Source organism: Aedes aegypti, chromosome 1 (genome assembly GCF_002204515.2).
Source record: "Aedes aegypti strain LVP_AGWG chromosome 1, AaegL5.0 Primary Assembly, whole genome shotgun sequence".
In the NCBI taxonomy this organism is placed as follows: Eukaryota; Metazoa; Arthropoda; class Insecta; order Diptera; family Culicidae; genus Aedes; species Aedes aegypti.
In genome coordinates, this window is record NC_035107.1 from 148,971,386 (window position 1) to 148,993,126 (window position 21,741).

At 38.4% G+C, this 21,741-nt stretch overlaps 1 protein-coding gene across 6 annotated transcripts in view; it reads right to left on the reverse strand.

Annotated features, from left to right (window-relative positions):
- Positions 1 to 2,031: 2,031 nt before the first annotated feature.
- LOC5570614 (A-kinase anchor protein 1, mitochondrial) overlaps positions 2,032 to 21,741 on the reverse strand; it is a 41,314-nt gene continuing 21,604 nt past the window's right edge. For all 6 annotated transcript variants that reach the window (XM_021850770.1, XM_021850776.1, XM_001659163.2 and 3 more), the window contains one exon: positions 2,032 to 8,648. In XM_021850770.1, coding sequence (XP_021706462.1) covers positions 8,589 to 8,648 — 60 coding nt within the window. In that variant the 3' untranslated portion in view covers positions 2,032 to 8,588. The remainder of the gene's footprint in view (positions 8,649 to 21,741) is intronic.

Here is a 21,741-nt window from a genome sequence, read left to right on the forward strand (position 1 = left end):
TTCGGAATCGATTGAGTATTGATGAAGTTATGGTCAAATAAAAATGATTTTTTCAGTAAAATGAGGAAAAATTTGGATAAAAGTAATTTTAACTAAGACAAGTTTTGATTTTTGACAAATTCGATGTTCTACAAAGTTTTCATTAATTTAATTTGAAAAATAATGGTGCTAAAAGTGTTAAAATCGGTTGAAAAATAACAAAGTTATGTGTACTCCATTGAAGTTCATTTTTTATACCTGAAAATTCACCTTCAAGACGCTTGCGCCACCTCTTAATGTTAATATTTTTGGCTCAGATTTTGAGGTTTCTCTTTTAATGTGATTTGAATTTAGTAGAGCACACGAATTTTTGGTTTTGAGAATTTTTGAAAAATAAGCCGCACCCTACTGTGCAGCCTATGTGCTGAAGGTGGTGTAAATTGTCTTTTTAAAAATGGCAATTCGCAGATTCGTGAAACGACGTGGAAGCCCGATTGAGATCTTTTCAGACAACGGGACAAACTTTGTTGGAGTGAGCAAAGATTTAGCAGACCAAATCCGAGCTATCAGCTCAGAATGCGCTGATACGTTCTCGGGAGCAAGAACAAAATGGACGTTCATCCCACCTTCGGCCCCCCATATGGGAGCGCATGGTACGGTCAGTAAAAGAGGCGATGCAAGTACTTGCGTGTGGAGAAAGATTGACTGACGAAATTCTACAGACAACTCTTGTAGAAGCAGAAAACCTAATTAACTCTCGTCCGTTAACATACAGTTGTGTTCAGAATAAAAGTAGTAAAAGCCGATTTTCATACAAAATGCTCAACTTTGGAATGCTGTAACTTTATTTCCTTATGAGCAATCGGCATGAAATTCTGTGGTAGTGAACTACAGCTATACTCAATTTCATTATCACAAAATTTGAAAAATTTCACACTACCGGCTAAAAAGTTAAGCACCAGGTGAAATCGCTCAAAATAATAGTTTTTTTTTTTTGTAAATTTTTGTTCAGCAAAAATTTTATAAAAAATTAGCTTGTTTATACAGTCGAAGCGCGTTATAACGACATCGCAAGGGACCGTCGCAATAGAGAAAAGTCGTCACTATAGAGAGCTTTTGTCATTATAAAAGTTGTCGTTATAACGAGCTTCGACTGTACATTTATAGCTTGGGTGAAAATGGTTGGACAATGAATAAAGAAAAATTCAAAAACTCAAAATACAGCAGATATTTAAATTATTAAAACTACTATTGTTTTGAGCGATTTCATCTGGTGCTTAACTTTTTAGCCGGTAGTGTGAAAATTTTCAAATCTTGTGATAATGAAATTGAGTTTATTTGTAGTTCACTGCCAAAATTTCATGCCGATTACTAATATGGAAACAAAGTTACAGCATGCCAAAGTTGAGCATTTTGTATGAAAATCGGCTATCACTACTATTATTCTGAACACAACTGTATGTGTCTACGAACGTACAGGAAGACAAGGAAGCCATTACACCGAATCATTTCTTGACAAGTTGTCCTTTGGTAGATTGCATGCCTTCGAGAAGTTCAACAGAACTTGCAGATCGACTACGGAACCGGGCTTAACAACTACAGGGCTTACGGGCCGGGGAGATGTTACGCCGGGATAGAAAGGGTTCACTCCGTGGACGCGACCATGAAAACGTTGGTTTAGCTGAGAGCGTGGCGGAGATTATAAACAGATGGAATTACTGTCAAACCACAGACAAACAGACGTAACACTTAGAACAAATCACGTAACGTAACAAAGATTGGAACATTCGAAGGCTGAATTTGTAATTCGAAGACTAAATTCGTAAGTAGTAAAACAAACTTGAATATATTTTTAGTTTTGAGTTTGTCGAAAAGCAGTACTTCAAGAGATAGTTTTATCGATATGCCGAACTCCTCCCAACAAATATAATAATCTAAAGTGTCCCGATCGATGGAGGATGCATGCAGGAGAAAGCTTCGCGATCAAAGGATCCAAATCCACTCTGGTCATTTCTTTCTTTCTTCTAAATACAAAATAAAAACACAACGGTGTAGTCAAATAAATTGGTTTATATGTATATTTCTTTTGTATTTACATAACATAGGTTTTTCAAAACCATTTTAACATTGATTCGAAAATTTGAAAGCGCGAGTGTAAATCATCGAAAACTACTGTACTGTCTGATTTCAATCAGAAAAATTACCAGCCATGCAGCCTTTTTTGTTTTAAAAATGCTTGTTCACCTAAAGATCTTTCTGATAAAATTAGTCATTTTAAAACCATCATTTTAAGATTAAATAAGTTCAATGCGATGCTGGCGTTTTCATCCTCCGCCTCATGGTTAAACAAAAACCTAAACTACCCTGGTTCTGCGTGACTGAAAGAACATACTAGTACGTGGCGTTTATTGTACGTCTTCACATGCCTTGGTAAGCTCTCAGAATCTAAGTTGGCGAAAACGTAGTTTTGTGATTCAGAATCGCGAGCATGGTGGATGAAAACGATACAAAAAAGCATACTAAACTTGACTAAACCAAAGGCAGTTGTTTTATTTTCGTTTGAATGGTTGATGAAAGCACTGCATTTTAAGATTTAAAAGTGAATTTGGAAATCTTTTTTCGAATTTTATAATTATTTTGCCAATCGGTCACATTGTGAGTTGATTTAGTTTGAAAACAATGCATTTAGAACAAATTAGTTTAGAAAACGTACTAATAATTCCAATCCGGTTTGTAAATAATGTAAGTTTTGTTGAAAAATGTAAGGAAACTAAGCCAGGAAGCTGCACGGGTTTGTTAAAACCATATATGCTGCAGTTCTTAAATGATGATGAACCTATTAAATTTTTGTTCATTTACACTGGGTGTTGATTGAATTTCTACCTATGACTTACATCCAAAAATCAAACGCATATTTCGCCATTGTACAGTTTAATAGTTTGTTTCTGTTTCCTAATTTGTGTCCGATTTTATCTTACTATTTTTCTTTCTCTTCTACTTTTGAGGAACTGACTGATGGAAACGAAATGAACAATAGGTATTTTCCAATGTGCAATAGATAATACACTAATCAAATTTTCACGTTTACAAACGCTTATTCTCCTTCCTCTAAGCCTCAAATCCAAAATAATCCAATTGAGATGAATAATTAAAATTTCTATCAAAATATGAATGCTATAGAGATTAACACTTGATTGATTTTCATAGAAACGGTCATAAAATAGATGGAGAGGAAAATTAAGATTACTGCACTCTGTCTGTACAGCATGTCACTCAGTTTTTGAAATAGTAATAATTTTACGATTTTTAATTCCAAAAGAAATATGACTCCGAGGTTCTAATAGTAAACTAAGTATCTCGTAACTGAAAAAGTTTGGTGTTTGTTTCTAAAACATCATTGCGTACCTACACTTAACACACAAAGCGACCCCAACAAGACGTAACAAAAATGATTTGGTAAACTCAATTGTCGCGTCAATAGGAAGTTCAGTAGAGCTGCGACCGAAGAAGTCCGCTCGGAAGAACAACAAATGATTTTCAAACTTTTGTAAGTTTATTGATTTCGGCTCTGTAATGCTTAATGGCGCCTCGAGCCTACCAAATAAATAGATAATAATAAAAAAAAGGAAGTTCAGTATATAAACGTCCGCGCCAAGACAGGAAAGATGCGGACAAATCCACCTCTATGACTCTGGTGACACTCCCCAAATCCACAGTCCATCAGATTTCTGCCTCAGGGTGGCCAGTGAAAAGTCAATTTCAAATTCCCGGTTTTCTCCCGGTTTTTTCCCGGTATTTGAAAAATATTCCCGGTTTAATGATATGCTAAGAAACATTACTACGATTTTTTTTATCATTTCAAACGACTTTCAAGTACTTTTTTGGTAGTTTTTTTATCATAAAACAATGCATTTCTATTAGGGGTAAACGAAAATCAGACATTTTGCTTCGCATTCAAATTTTCTGTGCTTATACTGATTCTTCTAAATTCCAGTTTGATCTTTGAAACGATATTTTATGACGGTCATTCTAAGTAATCGTGGAATTTGTTATGAAAAAGTTCAGTGTTAAAAAAAGTTTGACCCGAGAATCAATCTTTGAATGAATCATAGTTTAAATTTTGAACGGTCACATATTTGGTAGACATATAACTGAATTTATCAATTGTTCAACATTTCGTTCCATGGTCATCAGCATGAAATTTGTTGTTGTTTAATCCCCACAAATCTAAAACATTTTCTCGGGGCAAATGAATAAAATTTTATATTATTTTTACTAACCCCAAACAAGAAGCGAGTGGCAAATCTTCAATGAGTATCATAGGTTGTAAACGCATTTTATTTGATCTTAGTGAATTGCAAGCTTGCTTAGAGAAATTTATAACATCCAAACATTGTAGTTTTTAACATAAAATGCTTCATGAAACTATATGGAAAACTTTTCGCAAGATGTTTCTATATTAACAGCTTTTAATTTACTGGCTAATTATTTACTGGATTTGAGCAAGTGGTAACATTTGTATACAGAATATGTTCTTGACTTTATTGACTAACTTAGGATTCGAATTCAGAAGCTTTTGTAAAAATCCACTAAAGTATAGATCGTGCTGGTTCAAACATTACTCGGTATGCAAAATTTTCCCGGGGCTAATTGAAATTCCCGTATATATCCCGGTTTTCTCCCGGTGATTCGAAATTCCCGGCTTTTTCCCGGTTCTCCCGATTTCCCGGTGCGCTGGTCACCCTGGCCTCTACAGGAACCATACCAAAGAAAAAGGCAAATATATATGTTCGTGCTGGAAAACCGGGGATCAGTCACATCCGGGTATGCGCAATATATCCGTGATTTGGTTCGCGCTGGAATGCAGTTTTCTGACCCCGAGACTTCCAATATCTGGAAGGCTGTAGAGCCTGTGATCGCCAGCTTGTTTCACAAATATACAGCCAGTGTGGGCAAAAGTCTCATTCAAATTCTCCCATGCTCCCCCGGTGAATTTTACAACCGGGCTGTAGGAATGATCGATAATATGGAGGAGAGAATCGCGCAAGCTATTGCACGAGAGAGAGCTCATCAAGAAAAGACAGCAAAATTTGCGAACCAAGTGAATCTTGCTAGTGCTGCTCTAGCCCAATCCATCATGATGATCGAGGACTTGGCCATTCGCCTAGGGCATAGTTTCCCAAACTGTGGGTCGCGACCTGGCAGTTCATTGTTTTTTAATTATAAACAGCACTCTCAATGCTAAAATTTTCAGTTCAGAAAAAAAATTGTTGAATAGTGTTGATAAACCAATAAAACTCACAATCAATAATATTTTGACAAATCTAAAAACTTTTTTTCATGACTCCTGAATTTCTATGTAAAATTCTTTTAAAGTGAGCCGGATCTTATTCTTGGCACTTTTGATTCAGTTTTTTTTTAACGTACAGTAGTAGTCATGCACAAGAACCTTCGTACTCTATTTTCATCAATACTTTCATGTGGTGGGTCACGAGGAATATGCCAGACGGCTAGGTGGGTCGCTGACTCGAAAAGTTTGGGAACCTATGGCCTAGGGGAATACACTTTGCAGCTTCCTGTGACCATCAGCCTCAATTGTCGGGTCAATCGGCAGTTCAGTATATAAGCCTCCACGCCAAGACAGGAATGATGAGGACAAATCCACCTCTATTACTCCGGTGACATTCCCCAAATCCACAGTCCCTCAGATTTCTGCCTCTACAGGAGCCATACCAAAGAAAAATACAAATATAAATGTTCGTATACCTCTCGAATCCCTTGAAAGCAGAACCGTTTTCTTCGAAAACATCAGGAAAAAAAACAAAAATCAAAAAAATCCAACTCCAGAACCAAACAGTCTGCACAAAAGACATCGAAACAAATTATGGACAAGATCACAACCTCCGCCGCAAAAGCCGGTCTCGTGAAGGCCTTGGCCGATCTGGGCGGACTCCGAGATTTCCCCCAACTCCGAGACATGTGTGCTTATTCTGCGCGGCGTGTGAGTCGAGACGAGTCGCTCTCACCGCGAGTGACGTGATACGACTAATGTTAATCAAATGGGAGCGAGTCGACAATTGTCACCCCATTCGACTCGTGTCACCTCACACGCCGCGCAGAATAAGCACAATGGTCGCAAAAGAGGGATGGCCCTCTCCCCAGCGTTTCCAACTTTCCAGATTTTTAAGATTCCATTTTACAAAAATCTGGAAGATCCAGATAAAATGTGTGATGAATTTGTAAGGTTTTGTAAATAATTTGTAAGGTTCTCCATATACGACGTAAGAGATCCAGACTTTTCTAGACAAATTTTCAAAATGTTCCAGATTTTTTAAAAATTGACTTGGCATCCCTCTCTTCCAGCGGCAATCGGAGGGGATCTCGAAATGATAATCGAACCGCAATTAAACGACAGAGGAGCACCTGGGCTCTAGAAGGCCAGTCGTTTCAGTCTACCCTCCCCTCGGTGGGCGCTACTTTTGACCCCGGGAGAAAGCTGCGACGTCCCAGACGGGGACGTGCCTAAGCCTCAAGCTGCTGTTACTAGCCAACAGCAGCTTCCGGATGGGTCTCCTTTGTCTCCCGGGTCCCAGGGCGTAGTTGGATGGGGAAGTTTTCGGTGGGGAAGTCCTAACGAAAAGATTAAAAATTACCTTCAAATATTTGCATCCGGGAGGGGCGTCGATAAATCGGGGTGGCGACGGTGTCGTCGTTGCGGTCTCGGCACGTTGGATTACGGGCGCCGCACGGGGCCCCGTCACCGAATTAATCTTACAGCGATCCCTGACGCAGGACCATAGGGAATGGGAGTCGTAGGGTACCTGAAGAGCCGTCGATGCCGCAGTGTTCTTCAGAGGCGGGGCTACAGCCGGAGGATGGCCGCCAACACCAAGATGCAGCAAGATGGCCAATGCCAATCCGTGGGCTGCGGTCCGGATCCCGATGGGAGAGTGCTAAGGACGCCCGGAGGGCGGCGTGAGTGTCTCGGCAACGGTGTCGTGCTCTGAGTTTCGAGGTGTTTGGTTGGTGGCGCCAACTGGAAGCAGACGCCCGAATGGGTCGTCCTCGGTGTACTTGATATTAGGGCACCGAATATCACCAACGATAGTAGCCCCGCAATAGGCACGTGTTCATTAATTGGCTAGGATATTGGTCGGTCGCAACTAGTTTCCCACAATTGCAGGCTTCCGACGCACAAAGGTTTTGATGCACTCTCGGGTCACCCGCCCAGCAAATTTTCCCGGTGCGAAAACTACACTTCTTCTCCTGGGGCACGTGCTGTGATTTTTAACTTCGAGCTGACACACTTCTATGGTCCGGAGCAATCTGTCACTGACTGATCCCGAACTCTCATTTTCCACTAAACTCCCAGCCCCATCGTATGATGCTCTCTTGGTGCATTGTTTTCGGGTCAGGTATTTCGGTCCCCATCGCCACTCACTTCAGTTGGCTGGCTGAATCCACCACCCGCTTTATACGCACAGGTGCCATTAAATCGACCGTTGAGCTACCTTTACATTTTCTTCTCTACATCCCCACTGGCGCGCAAAGTTACCATTCGGTAGCAATTTGTATTGTCCCCAAAATATAACTTTGATTCTGGACAAATCGATGTTTACCAACATAATTACTTGTTCTTTGTATGTAATAATCACAGGAATATCTTAACGTTATGGTTTTAACTGTATATGTAGTTATGATACAACGAAACGAATTAAAAGAGGATTTACTCGAAATGATTGTTTCTCGATTGGTAGTCTGCATGTCAAACCGGTTTTCGCAATTTACTTTGTATTCTATCACGATTTTGAAAAACCTTCCTAATATCTTATACATAGAAATAGTTATCTATTTACATACACATTTTATTGTAATCCCCAAAATAAAAGAAAATAACAATAAACGAATGCCATTTTCAAGAGCAGAAAGAACACGCGACCTGTCTGTTTTGTTTGTGTACCTATCGTTGAGGACGAGTATTGAAAATATATAAAACATATAATTGCCTGAGTTCACATAACATATTCAAAAGAAAGAAATCATTATTCTACACAACTTCAAACAGTTAAAAGAGTGTTCGGTTTCTGAAATTTTGAACTTGCATATAGTTTTGACTACGAAAGGAAAATCGATGAAAACTTAAAAGTAAGAGTTATCATATGATTTAATCCTAACAAATCAGTACATTTTCTCTTAAAACCTATATGCTAGTTAGAAACTTTGCTTTTCAAAACTTTTTGCTGTAATAAGATTGCTCTGTGTATTTTCTCCCTACGTGTATTTAATTTTATACATTTTATATCCTTTTTAGCCGTACTCGTACTTCCTCATTATCTGGATGTGTATGATGGTTTGTTCATATCTCGACGAGAGCTCTACATTTTCCACTAGCTGCTAGCGCTATAATCATACGCAACTATTATCATAAGCATCTAAAAGGTTGTGTAGTTGTTCTGTTTTGTATAATAACTTCAAGTTCACAAACTCATTATTTCCATTGCGAAAACTTTTCAGCAAGGTTTTAGTTATGTTTAACGATTTATTCATTGTTTACTACTTATCCATAAATCAGCCATTGAGGTTTCTTCCGAAGAACACAGTGCGTCTGTTTATTCCTCCCACACTGCCAGCTGGCGGGCAGCCAGCTCTTTGTTAATAAATATTACATTCTGTGGAAGAAAGGAAAAGCAAGAAAAACATTTTCAAGAATCACATTGCATTAATACTAAATAAACACTATTTATTGCTCTTTTTAATGTATTCGAATCCTCTGAGCAGAATCTCAAACTTGGGGGAAACTTAAAAGTAGATTCTAGTACCTTGTACCTTTTAATTCCGCCCTAAATGCTTATCTTTGATAGATACGCGTATTTCGACTACCTCTTGCAGTCTTCTTCAGTGTCAGTTACTCGTATCCATTGAAGAAATCGCCGCATCTCTTTACCTTCAATACTAACACCAGATAAGTACACGGAAAAAAATCTGTGGTTAAAATTACTATTGTAGCTGACTATGCCCATCCTTGAAACTACCATGGAATTTCGGACCAATTTACTATGTTCACGGTACATCCCACCACATTACTAGTACATTTGACAGAAATAATTTACAACAATCTGATTTCGACTACAGACATGGTAAAACTAAGCGCATTTCTGGTCTGCTGAAAATTGCCGGTGCGAGCGCTTAAGTTAATCCCCTAAAATGGTAGTTTTTACCGCACAATTTTTTTGCGTGTACCTATACAATTAATCTACAAAGGAATGTTTCAACAGGGGTATACCTGTCATGTCGTGGTGAAAAATAGAAAAGGAATAATACGGGGCAAGATGGCCACCCGGGCAAGATGAACACCCCTCAATTTTGAGACTATTTGAATGAATTTTATTAAAATAACGTCATACACTATTGAATTGAAGTTCATCCAACTGCCATAATTGATAAAAATTATTAGAAATAATAAGAATTTAAAAATATGAGTAAATTATCATAATTTGTGAAAATATTGAATTTTCTTATAACAAATAACCAGCACACAATAAGAATTTTGTCGTCTAACAATATTTTGACCAAATTTCTTATTCTCAGCCAACATGTCAAACCTTTTGGAGAGTCTTTTAGTATATAGAGAAAAAAAAATAAAATTTGTGTTACAGTGCTTTATTTGGTTTGGCAAGATGAGCACCCCTTTTGGAAATAGAAAAATTATTAGGAAATCATTCAAATATGCCTAGCAATGCTTGGACTAGTTGCCTTAGCTCTAATACATTTGCTAATTAGAAAAGACAATTTACACCGTCTTCAGCCATAGGCTGCACAGACTGAACATAACTAACATTAGACAACGGACACACGGAACGACCAGTGGACCAGTGAATAATTTTTCGTGTGACGAAAAGTTTTCTCCGACTGGGGCGGGAATCGAACCCACACTCCGTAGCACAATACGCCTAAACGACTGACGCCGCTAACCGCACGGCTATGAAGCCCACAGTTTCACCCACTATTGGTGTCATTTCGAAATTCAATTCCACCTAGAAGCACTGAAACTGAAAATTGAATGTAAAAAATAACAGAAGAATTGTATATTACTGGTGTAAGAAAATGGCAATGTGTTGCCTCCAGTTGATGTATCATGATTGTATTTCACGAAAAAAATACGACTTGCAATTTGCGGATGGTTTTGTGGGGCATTTTTTTCACAAAGTAAATTGAATTCGCTGCCACTGAATGTCAGTAGGTGGATGAGAATCAGTGTAGAAAAAGTAATTTAAAAACTGAATGCACGTTCTACCAGACTCGTGCATGTTTTGTCAAAAAACATTCACACAAAAAAAATAAATCAACGATGACAGGTCCTACTCTGAGAGACAGGAGACAGCTCACTGACAGTTGGCATGTTTTCTTGCCTTCTTGACCTTTTTATTTTATTCTTGGGGTATGCACAACGGTCAGATGAACTTATTTTAATCAAAATCATATTCGCTTTTTCTTGTTCACTGTGAAAAAGGATGTGAATATAAAAACATCAAATCAGTTTACCAACACCACAGCTATATTTAGGTATTCAACTTTTTAAAACGTGAAATCATCGAAAACCACCTAGAAATTTTGATTACGTTTACTTGAATTTTGACGGTTTTTCACGCTTTACCCTTCGAATGTGCCGGTTTTCCAGTGACAGTTGGTGACAGGTTCCGTTGACTTTGGAGGTTCGCAATCTAAGCCTGCTGTCTACTCTCTCTCAGGTCCTACTGAGCGTCGGCGTTGTTGACTGTATATTGAAATATGCAGACACCGATAATAACTATAACGTAATAACTAACGTTTATATTTCTTAGGTACAAACTTAAACAGCCTTGACTGTCCGTTTCCTTGAAGGCTTTTGTTTGTAAATTTCTAAACTTTCAGCGACGTCTAGTTTCCAAGATAGCATATCTTCATCTAAAACTAGACAATCTACTTTTAAGTTTCTCTATTGAGATTCTGCTTAGAGGATTCGAAAACATTATAAGAGTTATAATGGCTTCCACGCTCTCCGGTTCAAATACTTTTATCAAGCTAAAGAAGTCGATCGCAGGGTTAAAAAATGACATAGCATTTTTAAGTGAGTGTCGTAAGCTTAATCTCACACCAACGAGTCATAAAATTAAGGTTAGGTCAGGTCAGGTCCCCCAGAACATTATTAAGAAAATGGAATCAGAATATTTATGACCCGGTATCAAGAAGTTGCACTCAAAACTGAACTCACTTACATCGAAGTGCTATAATTTGCATTTGAAATTAGCCAAACAATACCCTTGGGGATTCCCACTTTTCCTTACCAAGGTGATCAAGCAGAGGAGTACGAAGCACGTAGAAAGAAAGATATTCACATGAAAAAAACTAGCAATTTTAAAGAATAAGCAGAATAACAAAGTGGTAACAGCATTGCGGAAAGTCCCTTCCATTGAAGGTTTCGTGGTCTATCGTTCGACGCAGCAGTTCTCAGAAGAACAATTGACACTTCTCAATAAGGGATTAGCATATGCGGTTGCCACAAAACCAGATTATTAAACAGACAATAATCGATGCTGAAACCGCCTTTACACACACAATTCCAATACAGTTGCAAGAATCAGCTAGACATGAAACTGAAGAATCATTAAAAGAAAACAAATTTCACTTAAAAGGTCAAAATAGTGCTGAGGAAAAAATTTTGAGAGAACTTCAAGAGAAGTCAGTTTACTATGTAACATCGGATAAGGGCAATGCAGTTATTATTTTGGATAAACATGATTATGATAATCAAATGGACGAAATAGGCTTTTAAGAGTCGATCCACTTCCCACAATGGTGAGACATGTAGAAAAAACATTAAAAGAATGTAAGGCGCTTCTTGGAGATAACACTAGCCACCTCAAAGTTTATAATCCAGTTCTACCAAGAATCAAAGGCTTGCCAAAAATTCACAAACCTTGCAATGAAATGAGAGAAATTATATCAGCAGAAGGGTTTCCTACACAAAAACTTGCAAAGTGGCTGGTTAAGGAATTCCAATCCATGCCCAAACCTTTTGAAAGCCGTTCGGTTAACAATATTCAGGAGTTTGCAAGCTAACTTCAGACTTATGGGTACATTCAATATGATGAAATTATGGTTTCTTTTGATGTTAAAGCATTATTTCCTAGTGTGCCAGTTAAAGAAGCCATAAACCCTTAGGAAGAATTGCTATTTAACCTACATAATGAGTCAAATTGGAAAAAAAACATAGTTCAAAGCGGCTTTTCATCATATGATACATAGAATGCAAGAGTTAAGTGAAACGGGAAAATCGAAAGAACTGGATTATATCTTTGAGACGGCTAGGCTCAACGGATATAGGAATAGTATAATACAAGCAGAAATAGATAAGAGAGCAAGGGAAAAATATAGAAAAAGTATGACAACACTTACTGCCGAAAAAGAGAATTTAAAAAGAGTAGCGGTGAATTTTGATAGCAAGATTACAAAGCCTTTGGCTAAGAAATTTCGAGAATATGGAGTAGATTTAATTTTCAGCAGAAGGAGTTGTCAGCTAAAATCTAGATTAGGATCAACAAAGGATAAAATTAATAAACTAAATAGAGCAGGAGTATATAAAATTTCATGCCCCATTGTAATAAAATCTATATAGGACAAACAAAACGAACTCTAGAAATTAGATTCAAAGAACATATTGATGAGGTTAAAAAAGCGGGCAAGGAATTAGAAAAGGGATTAGCGTATGACTTTAAAGCAAAAGTGGCCGAACATGTTTTCCAGGATGGACATCAAATGTCAAGCGATAACATAGACATCGTACGAAGTATATTTTCATCTTGGAAACTGCATATTTAATCAAACAAATTCTATCTTGGGAACCGAATGAATTTGAAAGCTCGAGTCTTCGGCAAAGTTGTTCAGAAAGTAGAGGGCATCCGAACAACATATTGATTTCTATATTTTTAATTTCATACAAGTTCTATCTCATATTTTTATATAAGAAAGAATGTTCAAAATTTTGAAAAAGTCTTTAGAAGGTAATCCGAAAGGCAAACAGGTTAGCTCGTAATTCAATAAATGGCGGTAGTTAACATGTTGAATGGAGAATTTTAAGCTAGTTGTGTATTCTGTTCCTAATAAAAAAGCAAGTTCGAGTCTTCGACAAAGCGGTTCAAACAGCCAAAGAAATCCGGACGTCACTGACGTTACTGAGTTCCGAGGTTGCAAAGAAAACCAACTTTTACTCTAGTTCTTCAACACTTTGTCGAGATATGGTACATGAAGTTATGGAGGATTGACTGTTATTAAATCTCATGATTTAATAAGATAGAATGTCCATAATGTTGTTCAGATAGCTTTTGGCATTTGGAAGTGAAAGTGATTAAGATCAGAATCATATCATATTCAAGTGATTCAGGTCTGATCCATTGCATATTCAAGTGTTTCAAATCTGATGCATATTTTAAGGATTCAGGTATGCTTTACTTCATGTGTTTCATGCCTGACGCACATCATATTCAAATTATTCAAGTCAGAAACTCTTTATATCCCAGTGATGCAGGATTGATTGTCTTTATATTCAAGTGATCCGACCATGTTGATTCACTCCATAACCTGGTGATTAGTGTCTAATCCTCTTTATATTTATGTGTTTCAGGTTTGATTCATTTTAGAATCTAGTAATTCAGGTTTGATTTTTGCCATATTAAATAAATCATGTCAGATTCACTCCATGTTCAAGTGAGTCATGAGTGATTCACTTCATATTAAAGTGATTCAGGTTAGATTCGCTTCATATCCAAGTGATTTACGCCAGATTCACTTCATTTTCAAGTGATTTAGGATTGATTCACTTAATATTCAAATGATGCATTTTCAAGTGATTCAATTCGTTCCGTATTGAAATGATACGTACCTGATGCACTTCATATTCAACTGTTTCAGGTTTGATCCACTTAATGTCAATTGATTTCAAGTGGTTCATGACTGTTTCACTTCATTTTAAAGTGTTTCAAGTTTGATTCACTTTATGTTCAAGTGATTCATACCTGATTCACTTCATATTCAAATGATTCATGATTGATTCACTTCATATTCAAGGGATTTACTATTGATTCACTTCATATTTCAGTGATTCATGTCGGATTCACTGCATATTCATATTCCGTTCAGATCTGATTCACTTGATATTCAAGTGATGCACTTCATGTTCAATCAGTTTAGGACTGATTCACTTCATTTTCAAATGAATCATGTCCAATTCACTTTATATTCATGCTTTTCAGGTACGATTGACTGCATTTTCTAGAGATTCAGGTCTGATTTACTTTATACCGTAAGGACGCCATTCACCGCTCATTTAACAGCATTTCAACATGTTAAATTCCGTTAAAAATCAGTCGTTTGATATTTTTCATAACTTTCTGCGCTAGACGCAAGATAAATCATTTGTTTTTGTAGGAAAAAAGTTGAAATGTGAAAAATGTATAATGGTACCGAATGACATGTATTCAAGTGTTTAAAGTTCAATTTATATTTTAGTCATTCGGGTCTGATTTGCTTCATATTTAAGGAATTCAGGAATGATTTACTTCATTTTCATGTGATTTGATTTATTTCATTTTCAAGCAATTAAGTTAATCTCTTCATGTTTAAAATTCTTCTTTTTGAAATCTCTTCATAATCGAGACTAATTCGCTATATTCATATTCACTGTCATACTTCGATTCTACCCCATTACCCTGAATGCCATCACCCCGAATTCCATTGCCCCAAATGCTATTTTCCCGAATGTACAAATACCTTGAATGACATTGCCCCGTGATATTGTGATTCGGGGTAATGAGTCGTTCGGGGATATTGAATTCGGGATGAGGGCCTTCGAGGTGATGTCATTCGGGGTAGTGGCATTCGGTGTAATGGGGTAGAATCTCAGGTATGACATCATATTCAATAGTTTCAAATATGATTCACTACATATTCCCGTGATTCAGTGCTGATTCACTTCATTTCCTAGTGATTCGAGTTTAAATAATTAGATATACAAGACTCCAATTGGAGCTGCCTGACGGCTTAACTTGTCAAGGCTGAACCCTCGGTCTGGCTTTTGCCATGTTTCCCCTCTACCAGGACCAATACTCAGACGGACTAGGCTATTGTGCCCACATGAACACTGTTTTTATTAGTATTGTGACGTGGTAGTTTTTGAAAAATACCCATATTCCCTTGCTTCTGAGAAAACGAAGCATTGTTCAAATCAGCAGCTCCATCAGAATTTGTTTGAAATAGTAGTGTAGTACTGGGAGGGAGAAACCAATACAAAATTTCTCTACGTCACAGTGAGCCGAGATTTTGCTGTCACGAACTGTCACTGTGAGCCCGGGTCTTAAACAATGGACAAACATTAAAAAAGCGCGTAATTAGCCAAAGCATATTTTTGCATTTCATCAAAAGTAGCAAAAATCGAATAAGAATCAATTCATGCACATTCTAAAGTAACGTCACGAGAGCATCGTTTATTCTAATTGAATATAACGTATTGGAATGAGGCTCTTTTTATTGTTTTCATTAAAACTGAAAATTAAACGCATAGAAAACTGTGGCACTTTTTCAAAGTTTGTCCAGAAAGATCGAAGGTACACAACAACTGAAAACTAGCGATTTTCACTAAGCCTGCCTTGATTGTCGTTGGCAAGTGGGAGTTTTCTTGCAGTTAACTTTGTGTCATATTTAGTGTGTAGTATCGGTGCCTCCCTCCCAGGTGTAGTAGTGTCATTACTAAGGGGCGATCCATTAATTACGTAAGGCAATTTTGGCGGTTTTTAGACCCCCCTCCCCCCATAGTAAGATTTTTTGTATGAAAATTAAAAATAATTTGTGTGGCGCGTAAGAAATCTCAAACCCCCCTCCCCCCATAAACCCTTACCTAATTAATGGACGACCCCTAATATTGTCTAGTCGAAATGGTTTTGAATAATTTGTCATTCAAGTGCTATTCTGATTACTCCTGCCTTTTACGTAAGATTAGAATCTTAAATGTCATTTGTCGTCAAGTCTTAACAAAATTGGCTGTTTAGTAGTAGGGTAGGTGTACCAGTCATGGACATAATACTTCCCTATTTCGCCATACGTAATATTTTGATTATTTTCAATTTTTTAATCATTCTATGTGTTCTAGTAGTTTGATATCAAATGAATCTTGATCTTGATTTAAAATGTGAAAGTTTTCGAGAAAACACATATCGCCAAATAGGGAACCACTACAGCCATAACTGGTACACTTTCCCTAGTTCTAGTTAATTTCGTTTTTTGTTGTTAAAAGTATTTATTGATCATTACGTTCATATATCCTTAAAGAAAAAGTCACTTTCCTTGTCTGTTCAACAATTTCTCAAAACTAGCAAGTGTACCCTAAAGATCGATCTAAGCGTCTTACTTTCAATAGTCATTATTATAGTTGTGGGTATCGAATAGATGCACCCTAGTTTGACGACAAATGGAAGAGCCACCCTAAACGCTGAGACGTTGTTGTTGTTATCGTAAACGCGAAGTGAAAATACACGTTGTATTCGATTGGAGTAAATAAAATAAGTTTTTATTGTTATAATTACTCGTGTTATGATTTTTCCGGTGTCAGTCCCCACATTGGTGACCCCGACGTGATATTCGGTTCGAAGTACTTTCGGTTCGCTCGTGTATCGCGAGAAAAATCGCTTCTTCTGGTGCCACTCCACCATAACCTCAAATCGACACGATGAATTTGGAAAACGAAGCACAGAACGTGAACCATCAACAAGCAGTCGCCGTGAATCAACAAGGAGCTACCGCTGCAGTTTCGGTGAAACTTCCGGAATTTTGGAAAACTGATCCGGAAATGTGGTTCGCCCAGGCTGAAGCACAGTTTATCCTGGGGAACATAACAAAAGATGACACCAAATTTTACCACATTGTAGCGAAGCTTGATCAGTCGGTTATTTGCCATGTAGCCGATCTGGTATCGAACCCACCACAGGCCGACAAATACAAAAATATTAAGGATCGCCTGGTTTCCCGCTTTGCGCTTTCACCGCAAGTACGCTTGGAACGTCTCCTTGGATCATCGGATCTCGGCGACATGCGGCCGACTCACCTGCTTGCTAAAATGCAAGAATTGGCAGCAGGTTTGAACGTCAACGATGATCTCTTAAAGATGTTGTTTCTCCAGCGTATGCCTCATCACATTCGACCAGTATTGACTATCAGCGACGGAACATTGCCCAAGCTGGCTGAAATGGCAGATAAACTGACTGAGACTCCACGAGTCGCTGTGGTGACATCGAATCCTTCACCGAGTGCAGTTCCGGATACGGTTTTCGATCAGATGGACGATCTCAAAGCACAGTTGGAAGCTCTCAGCACAGAGGTTCGTCGTATGAAGCAGGCTCCTGTTGGCCGTCGAATGAGCCGGTCATCGTCACGTTCCCGAACCAGAAACAGCGGTACAAGTGCGGAGCTGTGCTGGTACCATCGGAAATATGGACAACAAGCTGAGCACTGCCGTAAGCCATGTCTGTTCGAAACGACAAAAAACTAGATCAACGCTCACCTGAATCGGCGGAGGTGGGCGAATCGTTTTCCAGCCAGAAAACTAGTGGTTTGCGATTCCTTGTCGACACCGGATCTGACGTTTCGATCATACCTGCTACGAAAAGTGATAGACTCAGCGAACCAATTCCATTTTTGCTGCACGCCGCAAATGGGACATCGATCAGAACGTATTCGACCAAGTTTTTCTCAACAGATCTTGGACTCAGGAGGAAATTGACGTGGAACTTTTTGGTGGCAGACGTAAGCCACGCTCTTATTGGTGCTGACTTCCTGGCGCATTTTGGATTATTGGTTGACATGCGTAATTTCATTTTCATTTTCATTTTCATTTTGCAGCGTTTGGTGGGGCAATGAGAGCGCAAGTCAGTCCAAAGCCGGGGTAAGGGATAGGTAATGGCCGTAATAGTCTATGCGGACCACTTGAACACCATCGGAAAGGATAAGAAGGGTTGGGGTAGGGTATAGGGAATGGAGAAGACTTGACACAGTAATGCGATTAATGCTGCAAAATGTAAATGTGCTGAAAGCAATTTAATTTGAGTTTTGAAGTTTGATTTGACTTATTAAAATTCCAAATAGATCGGCCATTGTACAAGTAAGAAAGAATATGCTGATCGCTTTCTAGAAATTTTATAAACAACAAAATAACAACAATATGAGAGTGATGCTAAGGGCTGCTGATGGCACAATGCGACGCTTTAGGAGATTTTGATACTGAATGAACATTACTATACAGAGCGTAATTTAATCGATGGTGATAACTTTACAAACTTTATCTGTTTTTACACTGATTGACGATGCTGATTTACATAAAAATATTTTAAAAATAATTGATATTATTAGTTCATTTGTTTGTGTGATCTAAGTGTTAATAATGGAAAAATTTTACATACCCTTGATAATAATACTTCCCTGATCAGAAATATTATATTTTGAGCGCCCTTTTCGAAGCTATTCTATCCAGGTATCCATGTACTGCTTTCAATCCTGAAATTATTCTTATTGTGCATGCTCATGCATTATATTAGTGATGATCATAATCATGCAACAGATAAGAAGGAGAGAAAAAGAGAATATAGGAACAGTGATTAGTAATGAGTTAATTATGTAGTTTTGTTAGAATTATAAACAATTAAACAGCAGTAATGAATAACTTATAAAATTACTTTGCAGCATAGCTGAGCCTTTCGGAACGTAAGACCGATGTATAAAAATAATTTGTTTCGAAATTGTCCGCGTGGTCTTCTAGTGCCCCTATTAGATCAGAATCAGTCATAGACATACATATCGAATGCTCGCCATGACCCTATGACCAACATTTGTATATGTATAGACTTAGCTGATGTGGCTTTTCTAATAGGTAGTTCTTTCACTCATTGATTGTCTTCAAAACCTTGTCAAGTATAGAAAATTGATTTTATTTCATTTATTACTACATTAAAGCTACATTGTACTTATTAAGTATTAGGTATTATTTTATGTTTTTATCACTATTGATATTATCAAGGCCAGAATTCCCAGTGAGTGAAGAATTTTATAGTACTAGAACACCATAGAAGATCGCTTAACATTACCTAATCATGGAACGGCTTTTTGCTCTATTATTTTAGGTAGATGCTATTGATCTCCCTTTGCTCCTATCCGCAACCCGGTGCACGCGCCCTGTTGGTTTTCGAAAACCTCGTAGAAGATTACAAACCGTCAATGGCATTCCCAATTACTACCCCACATTGCACATTCAAGGGTCTGATTGTGCTCCTAACCCACCCTCAGTCTGTAATCTTCTCGCCAGTTTGAAATTATATTTTCCCGAAGTGAAAGTAATTTTGATGAGTGATAGCGTAGTGCAGCCCAACTGCATAGTACAGTAGTTTAACCAGAATCTTTAGGTCAGAAGATAAAATCTAAATTTTGTAATAAAAAGGTTGCCATTGCTTTGAAATTTACCCAACATCTAATCAAAACTACTAACAACAGCGATCAATTATCAAAATTCATCGCTCCCTGGAAAATATAATCCCAAGCCCAGGGATTATTGGTTGACATGCGTAATAAGGCTTTAATCGATTCTACGACAAAACTGCGATCGGTTGGCAGTGTGACGATGGCCACTATCCACAGCATTACTACGATTAACGGAAGTCATCCTTTCCATGGGCTGCTTGCTGAATACCGCCTTATCACACAGCCAGCAACAATGCGGAACGAAATTCAACACGACGTTTCACATCACATCGTAACGAAAGGGCCTCCACTAGCATCCAAAGTCCGTCGTATGCATCCCGATAAGATGAAAGCTGCAAAAGAAGAGTTTAATCTGATGATGGAGTTGGGCATCTGTCGACCGTCGAAGAGCTGTTGGGCAAGTCCTCTACACTGTGTCCCGAAGAAAAATGGACAATGGAGATTTGTCGGTGACTATCGGCAATTGAACAGGGTTACCACGCCAGACCGCTATCCTGTACCGCATGTGCACGATTTGCTTCATTCGCTTCAAGGTAAGAAAGTTTTTACCGTTATCGACTTAGAAAGGGCATATCACCAAATACCAGTCGTGGAAGAAGATATTCCCAAAACTGCGGTTGTCACTCCCTTTGGACTTTTTGAATTTACACGCATGCAATTCGGGCTTTGCAATGCTAGTCAGACGTTTCAGAGATTCATGAACAAAGTGCTAGGCGACTTGGATTTTGTGGTCGTGTTTATCGACGATGTCTGTATTGCTTCATCAAACGCAAAAGAACACGAGCAGCATGTAAGAATCGTCTTCGAGCGCCTGCAAAAGTATGGTTTGGTTATTAACGTTGCCAAAAGCCGATTTGCTCAGTCTGAAGTTGAGTTTCTGGGGTATTTGGTGAGCGAACATGGAATTAGTCCACTTCCATCAAAAGTTCAAGCAGTATCAAATTACAAATTACCGACTACTGTGAAAGAACTGCGTCGTTTCCTCGCCCTGATAAACGTATATAAACGTTTCATATCAAAGGCAGTCGATCCACAGTTAGAGCTTCGAAAGATGATTCCTGACAATAGGAAAAACGATACAAGGAAGCTACAGTGGAGCGAATCCGGTGTACTTGCATTTGAGCGTTGTAAGAAATCTTTGGTAGATTCAGTTTTGCTACACTATCCAGATTCTAACAAACCGTTAGCCCTGATGATCGATGCTTCCAATACTGCAGCTGGAGCCGTTTTACAACAATTCTCTGGAACTTCATGGCAACCGCTTGGATTCTATTCCGAAAAATTTTCGGAATCCCAACGAAAATATTCAACTTTTGGGCGAGAGCTAACGGCTATGAAGATGGCAGTTAAATATTTCCGTTATTTTTTGGAAGGAAGAAATTTCACCATTTTCACTGACCACAAGCCGCTTACCACTGCAATGGGGATTAACTCTACAAGTAGATTACCTCACGAGGAAAGATACCTACGATATATTTCCTTATTCACCACCGACATACGCCATGTAAGCGGTATGGATAACACGGTTGCCGATGCCTTGTCTCGCATAGAAGCAGTCAGCTTGATTAACTTTTCATCTATTGCTGACGACCAAGTTCACGATGATGAGTTAAAACTTCTTCAGCAATCTTCAAGTCTAAGAATAGAACCCATACGCATTCCAAACCTATCTCGACCTGTATATTGTGATGTCTCAGTAAAAAACAAAGTTCGTCCTTTTATTCCAGCGAAACACCGTGCAGCGATAATTCGTCACCTGCATGGCATGGCAAACGTTGGAGCGCGAGCAACAAGGCGTCTCGTGTCGGAAAGATTCGTCTGGTCATCGATGAATAAAGACATCAATCAGGTCGTAAAAGAATGCGAGGAATGCCAATTATCGAAAGTTAATCGATCATTCGACCCGCCGAAATGCCGGTTCCGTCACATCCACGTTGATCTCGTGGGACCATTACCACCGTCGAATGAAAATCGTTATCTTCTAACAATTCTCGACCGTTTCACGCGATGGCCTGAGGCCGTCCCATTGCCGGATATGACAGCGCCCACAGTTGCTAAAGCTTTGACACATAATTGGATTTCTCGTTTCGGAACCCCGGAAACTATTACGACGGATCAAGGTCGCCAGTTCGAATCGGAACTGTTTCGGGAGTTGACCTTCATACTGGGAGCACATCACATCAGAACCACGGCCTATCATCCACAATC